Below are 13,080 nucleotides of genomic sequence, written 5' to 3' on the forward strand. Positions count from 1 at the left end.
CGAGCTTTGCCGTCTTCAACTCATTCAAAATCAAGCCGCACGGCTAGTCTTTAAGCTTCCTAAATCCCACCACATTACTCCCGGTCTTAAATCCCTTCACTGGTTACCCCTCACTCAACGCTCTTTGTTTAAGCTTGGCTATCTGACCTTTAAGGCATTCGTTGGCTCCGCCCCATCATTTGTGTCCACCAAACTTAAGCCTTACATTCCCACCTGTGATCTTCGCTCCTCCACTAAAAACCTACTACATGTCCCCCGCTTTAAAAGAAAGAAACATGGTGGTTGGTGCTTTTCCTATCTGGCCCCTGCGTTTTGGAACTCCTTAACGTTTACTATTAGAACCACAGCTTATTACATGGAGTTCTGCAAACTGTTGAAAACCTGGCTGTTTTCACAAGCCTTTGCTGAGTGAGTAGTTCCTCCCTTACATTTGTCCTTAGCGCCAAGAAACCGCTTGGTCATCGAGCTCTCAATAAATTCCTTTCAATTTCAACTTCAACTTGCTGGCCTCCTCTGGTGATTCCAACTCACCCTGTTGTGCCAGTTGGGAGTTCTGTTTACTTTTGCCTGCTCCCCTTTTCGTGCCTCCCCTTATGTCTGGCGTTCGTCTTGGCTGCCTCCCCTAAAAGAGGCCCCTGTCCCCAGCCACTGCCACCATGGCATCCAAGCCGGTGGACCCCACGCCTCCCCTTGGAGCCCCTGATGGTCCCTCCCTTGCCCTAGCTGCCAAGGGGCCTGATTGGGTCAGGACCCCTGCTTTGCCAAATTACTCACACCCTGTTGCGTTTGAGTTTAAAAATATTTCTAGAGCGCGCGTACACCGAGCGGTTTCATGGCGCATTGTAGTACTACAAACCCAGGGAACGAAAAGAGCAAGGAGCCAAGGGTCGATTTAAGAGGGGAATGCCTGGGTAAAAAGAAAAGTTTTAAGGGTTTTACGGAAAAGGGAGTACTGGGGGCAAGATCTCAAGCAAAACGGGAGAGAATTCCAAAAGGCAGGAGCCACAGTAGAAAACTTGGATCCTACCCATTTTTTTCGTTTGAAGCGGGGGACAATGAGAAGTTGTTGGGTGGCTGAACGCAATTCTCTAGCCGGGGTGTAATCGTGGATTGCAGAACTGATAAAAACAGGGGCAGAACCGGACCGGACATTGTAAATGATGCAGCCCAGCTTGAATAGGGCACGTTGCTGAACGGGGAGCCAGTGTAAAGATTTAAGAAGGGGCGTGACGTGATGTGATTTGGGTAGGTTAAATACCAGGCGAGCTGCCTGGTTCTGGACCTACTGGAGACTCCTCACGAGGTACGCCGGGATGCCACAATAGAGGGCATTGCCGTAGTCCAAGCGAGACGTCACCATTGCCAGAAGTATAAGTTTGAGGGCAGATGGGGTGAAAAACCGGGAGACTTTGCGGATTGTCCGGAGGGAAAGAAAAGCTGAAGATACAACCGCACTAACTTGGGAATGAAGGGAAAGTTGATCATTAAGTTTAAAGCCGAGGGTTTTAACAGAGGAAACAGGAATGGGTGTGGGACCTAAAGAAGGGGGCCAGAAAAGAGAGGACCATGGACTGGAGCAACCACCCGTCAACACCAATTCCGTGTTATCGGGATTGAGTTTCAGGTGGTTGTGATTCATCCAGTCCTGAATGAAGGTCATAACAGAGTGAAAATTGGATATAGACGCAGAGGAAGGGGATAGTGAGAAGATAAGCTGGAGATAATCTGCATAATTGTGTACAGAGACCTCCAGCTGTTGTAAGGCAAAAATAAGAGGGGCAATGTACAGGTTGAATAACAATGGTGACAGTGAGGAACCTTGGGGGACCCCGCACTGCACAGACCGGAAGTCAGCTGAGTAATCGCCCAAGCGAACTGCTTGAGTGCGGCCACTCAGGAAGAAGGATAACCAGACCAAGGCCAACCCCCCGATTCCCGCCGCCTCGACACGTGAGAGTAAGATGGCATGATCCACCGTGTCGAACGCGGCGGAAAGATCGAGAAGGACCAGGGCCTGGGGCTGATTAGTGTCCATACCCTCCCGGAGGTTGTCCAGGACAGATATAGCCACAGCTTCTGTTGAGTGTGCAGGGTGGAAGCCAGCCTGCCTGGGGGCCAAGACACTGTTCCTTTCCACGAAGGTACTCAAAGTTCTTACTACGTGGCGTTCCAGTACCTTGGCCAGTAAAGGCAGGAGTGAGATAGGGCGGTAGTTGGCTGAAACAGAAGGATCAGCACCAGTTTTTTTTTTAAGATAGGTACAATTACCGCCGATTTGAGTGATGGAGTGACAATACCCTGGGAGAGTGAGCTGTTCAGAAACATAAGGGGTGGTGAGGGACAAAAGGAATAAATCTGTTTCAGAATGTAAGTAGGACAGGGATCCAGCAGAGAACCGGACTTGACCAGAGGAAGAAGGGACAGAAAGGAATCAGCCGTGAGAGGAGGAATAGAATCTAGACGTGCTACAGCTGGGAGACAGGGCGGATTAGTGAAGGAGAGGGACGGGGGGGGGGAATATTAGCTCTGATCGTGCTGATTTTATCAAGGAAAAAAGAGTTAAGAGAATCACAGAGGAGTTGTGAGAGAGAAGGTTTGAGTGAGGCCATATCAGAATAGGCTAGATCATGGATAATGTCAAAGATTTCTCTTGGCCGGTTCTCGGCAAACTGGATTTTAGATGAGAAATAGGCCTTCTTAGTTTCCAGAATGGATTTCTTATATAGGCCCAAGAGGGTGATGTAATGATTTCTTGAGATGGGACAGTAGTCCCGCCGCCAGAGGCGCTCCGCTTGTCGAAGATTACGTTTTTGAGTCTTCAAATCCTCTGAAAACCAACGTGCCCATTTACTATTTGCCCTGGGACCCTGTCCGCTAGGCTATCGCTCTGTGCCTGTCCATGTCCCCCCGCTGCTTCTTTTGCAATGCTTACCCTTGTCCGTGCTGCTCCAGCCATTGTGCGAATCCTGAGAGGCCACTGTGCTGGCTACAGACCCCTCTACCTCGCTGCTCTCCTCAGAGTCAGAGCTGGACACCAGCTCGGGGGTTGCCACCCTCCTGCTCTTGGCTCGTGCACCCATGTGCCTACCTTGCACTGCCTTCCTGGCTGCTGGGACCTTGGCCCTTTTCTCTGGGTTTTTTGCGGGGGCCAACATTCTGGCTGCATGCCTCCTCGAGCCGGGTTTCTTGGTGGGTGGTGCAGGCGGGGATGCCTGTCGCTGTTTCTTCACTCTCCCATGGGCTCCATCCTTGATCTGTTGGTTCACCCATGATTTCCCTTTTAGAGCCACCAATGCCGTGGCTCTGTCCAACATCGCCTGCAGATCCTCTTCGAGCTCCGGGCTGTTGCCCCCCTTTGCCTTTTCTGTTGAGCCTCTGCATCGCCATCCGTGTTCCTGAAATGAGCGGAAAGCTGCGTCGCCCTCCTGGCTGCCCCACGCTTGTAGGCCATCCGTCAGCGATCTGGCAGACTGTAGCCTGTTGCTGTGATGGTGGATCGTGGCTGGGTACAACAGTCCTGAGAGCTCAAGCCCGTCTGCTTTTTTTGTGGTGATTGCACCACCAACTGTTAGGGGCTGTGCGTGGTTCCCAAAAATGGTGGAGTTGTTCCTCACCACTTATCCCCTACATCAACTTGTCACACCCCCACTTCAATAATCCACAGCGCTGTTTCTTCGTGGTGATTGTACCACCAACTGATGGGGGCTGTGCGTGGTGTGCAAAATGGAGTTATGCTAATAATGTAACGGGTCCGGCTTTGCCTTCCCGGGCCCGGGCTACTTCTCTGTGTGGTACCAGCTGTAAGTGGAGTAGCCTTACACATCCTACCGCAGCGCTTGTATAGTGTTCCATACCCCTCTTGTGTCTGCGAAGCAGTATCCGGTACGGGTGGGTAAAAGTCTACGTAGCTTGTTGTGTGCGAGTGTGGGACTGTGTGTCTACTTATGTTCCTTCCGTGAGGCTGGCCAGCATCTGACCCAGACTACAAAGCAGGCACCAATGGAGGAGAAACAACATTTAAACCACCTGACCCTGCAAAAACAACGGGCCATAATATCAAGAAAGGGGGATACATTATCGCCGCTTTTATCAACAGGAAACTGCTGATAAAGTGGCGATAATGGGCTTGATAATATACCCTTGTGAATTCTCATAGCAGCCCAGGTTAACCCCTGAACCTAGGCTGCTATGGGAATTCACAAGGGAATATAATCAAGCCCATTATCGCCGCTTTAGCGGCAGTTTCCTGCCGATAAAAGCTGCAATAATGTATCGCCCTTTCTTGATAATATGGCCCAACATTTTCTACTAGTCTGATATTCATATATTCGGAGCTAATGTCAGCTTTAAATTCCGCTTGTACATACAGTCTGTTCAGTCCAGTCCCAGGCGGGCAGATTCACAGGCGGTCACTAAATTCATTCACGTGGGACTGTGGGCCAGTTTGCAGATTCACACCAGAGAACCTTTGTTAAAATACATATTTAAGCCGTGATCTCAAATCAGGATCACACATTTTTCGGCCTCATTAGAAGGGCCCCAGTCACATGCTCGGTAAATTCACTCCCCTACAATTAGAATTACCAGGGTCACTTTAAATGTGTGGGTGCAGAATTAGCAGGTATTCTCAGTGGAACCCTAAAGTTCCACCGAAATAAGTGTAATTACTGGTTGAATCTGTAATGCCAGGTGCAAGTCATCCAGTAATCCCCTATTCCTTCCTCCATTTCCCCAGAATGTTCAGCTCTTTTGAACATCCAAATAGTTGTGCGCAAACAAGACACTCCGGCAGTGTCACAAGGTCACTGGACCCACTGGTAATTAATAATAAGGGCCATGACGGCAAAATCACACACACGGACACATATAGATGAATTGTACGGCACTCGAGGCGCCATCTTTATTTCTCTATGTGTCACTTGCTATGTTTGTAGACCATGTGATTGAAATGTGGATTTTAAGAAATATGAATGATTAAATAAATGCGTATAGATATTGATGTTTTTATTTACTGGTTTGAGCTAGGATTCCATTCACTTGGTCATGTTGGTGACTGTTGGCACACAAACACACACCACATAAAAATACATTAATGCTAGAAACATCTGGAGTTCCCCATCGGGAGATGAGGGTACAATAATGGTAGTTTCAAGACGTGGGACATGTCAGCTTCGGAAAGGCCTCGGAAAGGCACTATTGTATGCCTGAGTCTCCAGAGGACCTGAACTGTGATCAACGCACACACCATGAAGCCAATTCTTTGATTACCAGATTATTGAACAGAAGCCAAATGCTGCCTGAGCGCAGGGTGACGTAGAAAGTCAGTCTTTTCAGACAGATTTCATCAAATTCAAGTCTCACCAAATAACACCTTTATTGACTGCACCCACCACTTCCAGGAATTTTTACATTGCTCAGGAGGTTACAACTGATTTACTAGTATTTTGATACTACCACGTATCCTTCTGTGCTTTCTGTGATGCTAAAGTCATTGGTCCCGATTCACAAAGGTAAATGTACACTTTTGTGTGAGTTTACGATTGTCTGCTATTCACAAAGATATTTTACAGTTAGTATCTTTACGAAAGAGTCTCTTAACTTGAATATAGGGCGGCCCTATCTTTTTATGTGCGGAGACTCCGCAGTCGTAAAGATACTAACTGTAAAATATCTTTGTGAATAGCAAACAATCGTAAACTTAAACTTGCACAAAAGTGTAAGTTCATTTTTGTGAATCAGGGCTGCTGGCTGTATATTTAAACCCCGGAGTTGCAGTTCTCCACTTCCTTCTGGCAGATCCAGTAGAAGCTGTTGATGCATCGTGTGGATAATATGGACCCGCTGTTCACCACTCCACACCAGTCTACATCAGCAGAGCCTGTGACATTGAACCTGTTGAAACAGGAACATTAAGGTGAGGCGGGGGCTGTCAATAACAATAAGACAGACTTTTATTATAGAACCTTGGACTAACAGACATAACATGTAAAGAATATTTTATTAACTCATTTCGTAACAAAAGTAGCCATCTGTATATGTTTCAAGATATCTAAAGATGGACATGTGTTCCCCTAAACAGGGTGAACCCCCCAACTTACCATACCCCTTCTCATACTTCCCACCCCCTCTCTCTCTTACTGTACTTCATCCGCACCAAGTCCATCATCCCATTTCATCCCTTTCTCCCTTCCACCTCTGCCCAACCCTCCTACCCACTCCCCTACCCATCGACAACGCAGATATGCAGGCACCCTCTGTGTCGGTTACCGCTGCCACAACCCTCACCACCCCATTTGTAGCCCCCTACGGGTCTCACCCTTCTCTCCATGCTGGCGAATCATGGTCCTCCCCGGTCAGACACAATGAGATTTCCCCGCACCACCAGCATGCAACCCCAAATACATAACAAACAAGAGAGGAAGGGATGGCTGTCCACTCCACCCCATAACAAGGGTTGTGCCCTTCCTCCTCCTGATCACCTCCAGCTACAGGATACTTGGACCCTCCAATCCTACCCTGACATTTGTTATCCGGGGCCACCCAGCACTAGGTTAGCTAGCCCTCCCGACTCCAATGTGATATGCGCCATATTCCTGTGCCCTTCCCCTCCAACCCACTCCCCCTTCCTCCCCCCATTTGCATTTAATGGTACTGTTTATTCCATCTAATACCTGACTGTACCTATATTGTGTATTTTTGCTTCAATAAAAATTGACGACACAAAAAAACAAGCATTTGCAACGCAATAGGTCATGCATTACTGAGAGTTTGAACTAATGGCGTTGTTAATAATAATGAAACCACTAGGAACCTCCAGTACGATTCTCTCAGGCTGCACTGCCAAACTCTGAGGTTTGAATCAAATGAATCAATTACGTTATATTTACTCTCTTTTTCTTCGTAGTTAAACTGTCCATTTTACGCTTTAATTCTAATGTCATGCTCAATTCATTTTACTCAATATTTCACAGCATGCATTTGTTCACAAAAGCTCAGGAGTCCGAGGTAGGTTCCACATGCCATGATTTTATTTTGGAAGCCCAATGCATTTCAAGAAATTAAATTCTCTTCGTCAGGGGGGCGTGGCTTGGATGGCAACGAAGGTGGTCGCCTAAGTTCGAGAGCTCCGCGACCCCGGGGAGAAGAACGGCGAGACAACCAGCGATAGCCCTCGGTCCCGCACATGAAACGGAGGGTAGTGTGGGGGAGTGTGCTGAGCAGCGGACGAGAGGAGCTGGAGCGAGCAACACGAAGACAAAGGCAACAAAGCCCACAATTAAGGGAGGCGAAGGAAGCGAAGGTGAGCCCAAGAAGGCGGGGCAATAAAAAGGACAAGACGACGCCACAACGCTTTGAAGACCTTAAGGCGCACCGGAGGCAGGACACACGTGGTGGATACGGGTGGAGAACAATTCGCAGCGGAGGCGAAGTACGGCAGCACTAGAGAACGAGGAGGCTGTACACGCACATAAAAGACACAAGCAGAGCCGGAAGACAAACACAGGCAGCCATCTTGACCGCAACCTGAAGCGCGACAAGGGGGTGCAGCTACGGAGGCAAGCCTAGCAGCCCAGTAGGCTCCCCCGCCCGCTCCTCCACCGGAAAGCCAGCTGCTGTAAGAGCGGAGCAAGCGGAGCAAGCGATCACCCGCGGGGGTGGTGCAGCAGAGCGGTAGCGTAGCGGGGCTGAATTGTATGGTGAACACAGCCCTGCAAAAGAAGCTCGAGTGTAACCCCCAAGTGGCACAAGAGAAGCTATGCCTGTTTCACCCCACGCAGCGCCGGTGTTGCAGACGGTAATTTGAGCAGTGGCCACCGGGACGGAGGACCGACGGCGGCGGCCATCTTGGGAAGGGCAAGAACCACAGCGCTGCAGAAGCGGGCCCAGGGACCAGCCGGCGCAGGCAGGGAGAAGCGGGGCACCTCTCACAAAGGCCTCCCACAAAGCGCCATCCACTGAAACCAGGGATCACCAGAGTGGCAGCCGGCGTACAGAGTGCGACTATCCTGGATAAGAGGTGAGCAAAGGCGGCGGCCATCTTGAGAGGGGCAGACCGTATCACAGCACAGCGGTCTGTAGCGCGGACGTGCAAGCGAGTCAAAGCAAAGACACCGCAGCAAGGCAGGCAAGGCAGCGCCAGCCAGGCGGCCCTCTTGCGAGCGCCGACCGCCGACCTCCAAACAGGGGAGCACTGAGGAGCGGCCCGTATAGGGTGGCGAACAAAAGGTGGCGGCCATCTTGGAAGGGGAACAGCACACCTGACCAAACCACAGCGGGAAAAAAAAAAAAGAGCAGTTTGTGCAGCGATACCAACGCAAACAGACCGCAATATAATACAGTTCTAGCCGGGCACGCACAAAGCCTCACGCACGAAGAAGTACAAGCCAAACGCAAGAGAGGAGCGGAGTGCGTCACAGGGCGCAAGTGGTCTAAGGTGGCCAGGGCGGGAAGGTGGATCCGGCGAGGCACCACAAGGAAGCATAACAACAGACAGAGACAGCAGAAACAGCGGAACGCTCAGCCTTTCAGACGCGGTGCGAGGGCCAGCTAGAAAGCAACCCAGCACCAGATCGCGCCAGTGCAGCTCCCTAGCCATATTGGGACACACCCGACCACCTGCCTAGGTGAGGCACAGGTAAGGTACAGCGAAGCGAGCGAGGCACAGGCGTGGTACAGCTAGGCGAGCGGCGACAGAGGGGAGAGAGCGCTAAGACAAATACCAGGGATCAGCACCTGGCTCTGGAAGGTAGCCCTGGCGTCCGGGAAAACCAGGACAAGGTCGATAAGGTGGCCAAGCAGGTTCACCTTTGGGAGCACCGTAAAGGCGGACACAGTCACAACCGTCAAAAACACCCCACCAAAGGAAGCACAGCACAACCTGCAAAAGAAGGAAAGACATCAAGGAAGAAGAGGCCTAGAGATAATGAACGGTGATAACAAAAAAAATTAGGAAATACCTGGAATCACCGATCAAAATGAAAAACCTGCAAGGCACAGAGAATGCGATGGACCTGCTCGTCAAAAAAATAACTGAAGCCAACGACCTAGCTAAGGCCACAAAGATCTCAATGGACAACGTCCAGCTTGAACTCACAGCCATACGAGCAGACCAGAACAAAATAGCAAGCAGAGTAGCGGAGACAGAGAGAAGGATCAGCGACATAGAAGACAAATCAGGCATCATGGATAAAGACATTTGCTACATCTCCAAAGTCTCCAGTGAGCTGCAGAAAAGGCTCGCAGAACAAGAAGACAAAAACCGAAGGGGGAACATCAGGATTCTAGGCATACCAGAAGACGAGGAAGAGGGTTTGGGCTCATGCGCAGCACTACTCGAGACACTGATACCCAAGCTGACGGGCATAAAATTCGAAAGATCCTTGGAGATCGACAAAGCCTACAGGATCCCTGCCACAAAACAAGCGCACACGAAGGGTCCTAGAACGATCATCTGCAAACCCCTAAGATCGAGCCACACCGATGCTATCTTCGCCTTCGCCCGCAAAGGCCAAACCCCCATCTGGAAAGGCAAGAAGATAATCTTTACCCAGGACCTTTCAAGGAGCACAGTGGAGGCGAGGAAAGGGTTCCTCGCGCTGAGAGACACCATGAAGAGAGCAAAGATAACGTTCAGCTTTGTTGGTCCAGCAAGAATGAGGGTAACAGACGGGCAGGACACACGTATGTTCGATGACCCAGCGGAACTACGCAGGTACCTCAGGAAGCCAGAGCTGGAGGAGATGGAACAAACAACTCCCGGAACGGCAAAAAGAAGAGCCTCATCAGACAGCTCAGAGACGGAAGAGAAGGGAGCAGCTGGCGGCAAATAACACTCCACCTCGGTAGGAGAACAACAACTACCTCAATGGAAAAAAAGGGCCCTACCGCAACGGAAGAAGGAACTACCTCAACAATGGGAATGAGATCCTTGGACAAGTATAGATACATAGAAATCTCCTACCCTGTTAGGCAAAACAAAGCCCAGTGGAACATGGTCTACCACAAATAGGGAATACAGGACCTTGGACACTTGATAACTAATATCCTTTGCCTAAATGCGCAGCACGGGGAGGGGGCTGAGAGGGTCCTTTTTTGTCTTTTAATGAACCGGGGAAGCGGAGGGCGGGAACCGTTGCTGTCGCACGTTTACAGTACGTTGACAGGGGGGAGGGGGGGCGGAGGGGGGGAGAGGGCGGGGGGGGGAGGCCCTGCAGCATGGACAATCGGAGCCTGGCGGAAACACGCTTCTTTCTTTCTCTTCTTTCTCTTCTTTCCTATATCCACACACAATACCTCATCCCATCCTACACCCCAGGGGGGACCTATGAGTGGTGGCAGTTAGCTAGCAAGCATAGAGCAAAGAGGCGCGACATAACCGCCTCACTCAGGCACAGCGACAGAGACATCACACCATGATGGTACCCGACACTAGGAGCCAGGCACAGATAGCCTCGGACATAAAAATAGTGTCACTTAACGTCAAGGGACTCAACCACCCCGTCAAGCGACGGAAAACACTAGACTACCTGAACAGACTGAAGGCTGATATATACGTCCTTCAAGAAACTAGAGTGTCCTTAGAGGACGCGAACAGGATGAAAGCCAACTGGATAAGCGAGGTACTATGCTCACCGGCAGTCAACAAAAAGGGAGGAGTCATCACCTTAATCAGTAAGAAAGGGAAATTCCAGGTTCACAACAATGCCGCAGACACCACAGGGAGGAGGCTGATTACATCAATCAAAAGAGGTGACGAGACAGTACACGTAGCCAACATATATGGGCCAAACACGGGAGACAAAAAATTCTGGGAGGATCTAGAAGTTGAACTTAGCAGGATCCCACTGGGCGAACTACTAATCGTGGCAGGAGACATGAACCAGGCGATGGACAATGCCACAGACAGACACCCACATAGGCCTAGCCACACCTCACAAGAACAGTACATACTTAAAAATCTATGCACCAAACTCGCACTAGCGGACCCATGGAGGCTACAAAACCCAAGTGCCAGAGAATACACTTTCTACTCGCACCCCCACAACTCATACAGCAGGATAGACTACATACTCATGTCCGACACACACACACACCTGACAGACACAACGGAAATAGGACCCATTACAGTTTCGGACCACGCACACATATCCCTCTCCCTGAGTGGCAAACATAACGATACGCCTAGCAGGAGGTGGCGCCTTAACAGTGACATACTCGAAAACCCCGCCAACATCACCGAAATAGAGGAAGCGATCAAAGAATATCTCCAATATAACGACACAGCAGACACAGAGGCAGCAACACTATGGGACGCGCTTAAAGCAACAATAAGAGGGAGACTCATAAATATCAAAGCGCGCATGAACAGGGGCAGAAACAAGAAAATTAAGGAACTGGAGGAGCAGATCAAGGGATTAGAAAGGAACCACACGGCCAACCTAAAAGACAGGAATACACTCACAACGCTAACTAAAAAAAAAATATGAGCTAAACAGAATCCTAAGCGAAAGAGCATCCACTTGGATCAACAAATACAAATCCATAAACTTATGCTCGACCAATAAAGCAGGGAAAGCCTTGGCTGGCTACCTGAAAGCCAAGCAAAGGCAGCATTGCGTCGCCACAATCACAGACGCAGATAACAAGACACACACAGCTAATAAACACATACTCGAAACATTCAGGAAGTTCTACAAAGATCTACACACCGCGGACACATCGCTAGAAGCGGATGGCGGGGCGAGCCTGCTGGAGAAGCTCGATCTACCCAGAATAAGCGACGAACAAAGAGAGGCCCTAGATCAAAACATAACTAAAGCGGAAGTTGGGATGGCCATAGACTCACTAAAACCAAACAAGGCCCCAGGACCGGATGGCTTCACAGCCACCTTCTATAAACAATTCCAACCGTTACTCAAAGACACGCTTGTCAGAGTATTCCAAGCATGTGCGGAAAAGGGCAATATGACAGACTCAATGGTAGAGGCAAACATTATTGTCATCCTCAAAGAAGGGAAAGACCCCCATTTCCCACACAACTACAGGCCAATCTCCCTAATTAACGTGGACTGCAAAATCTATGCAAAAATCATGGCAGCGAGACTAAATGCACATCTCCCCTCTCTCATACACAAGTCTCAGGTGGGCTACCTGGAAAACAGACTCTCGCAAGATAACACCAGACTACTATGCCATTTAATTAACCGCACAGCCCACAGCGCGGAGAAGGCGGTCATGATCGCATTGGATGCGGAAAAAGCTTTCGACAGAGTCTCATGGCCCTTCCTTAACCAATGCATGCTCAAGTTTGGACTAGGCGAGAAGTACAGGGGCATGGTCATGTCCCTGTACAAAAACCCCCGGGCTCGAGTGGTGGTTAACGCAGCCACATCGGACACACTCACACTAGGGAGAGGGACAAGGCAAGGCTGCCCCCTCTCACCGGGACTATTCCTGCTTGCCCTAGAACCACTCCTCCACATGATCAGGTCAAACCCCCAGATCACGGGGGTGCAGATAGAGGGTCAAGCTTTCAAGCTAGCGGCATACGCGGACGATATTCTGATCACCACAAACAACCCACAAGAGTCAATTAAGGCACTCGTGCAAACAATAGAGGAGTATGCACATGTCTCAGGCTACAAGCTCAACAGGGAGAAATCCGAATGCAAACCAATGAACTGCCACACCACCAAGACTGTCCTGGGATCGTCCGGCCTAGCATGGCAAACGAAACCCCTAAAATACCTAGGCCTCCTCTTCGGAAGGGACTTAAGATCGACACTGGACCATAATGAGGAGGCGATGCTAAAAAAAATTAAGTCCAAGCTAGACACGTGGGGCCCCAAATTCATAAGCTGGTGGGGAAGAATTGAGACAATAAAGATGATGGTCACCCCCATGCTAAACTACCTGCTCTCCATGCTGCCTCTCACACTCACACCCAAATTCCACAAACGCCTAGACAAAAGCATCAATATGTTCCTCTGGGGAGGGAAAAAACCAAGAATGAGCCTAGCGAAACTCAGACTCAAAAAAGAACAAGGCGGACTGAACCTCACAAACTACAAAGCTTTCCAG

The 13,080-nt window shown here is 49.8% G+C and overlaps 1 protein-coding gene across 2 annotated transcripts in view; it reads right to left on the reverse strand.

Moving 5' to 3' along the window:
• Nucleotides 1-4,871: 4,871 nt before the first annotated feature.
• The window catches only part of LOC144767757 (killer cell lectin-like receptor subfamily F member 2), a 368,343-nt gene continuing 360,134 nt past the window's right edge, over nt 4,872-13,080 (reverse strand). The window contains exon 6 of one of the 2 annotated variants that reach the window (XM_078651144.1): nt 4,872-5,892. In XM_078651144.1, the coding sequence (XP_078507270.1) occupies nt 5,757-5,892 (136 nt within the window). In that variant the 3' untranslated portion in view covers nt 4,872-5,756. The remainder of the gene's footprint in view (nt 5,893-13,080) is intronic. The other variant, XM_078651143.1, reaches the window with a different exon arrangement.

The sequence above is a fragment of the Lissotriton helveticus genome, chromosome 7 (genome assembly GCF_964261635.1).
Source record: "Lissotriton helveticus chromosome 7, aLisHel1.1, whole genome shotgun sequence".
Lineage (NCBI taxonomy): Eukaryota > Metazoa > Chordata > Amphibia > Caudata > Salamandridae > Lissotriton > Lissotriton helveticus.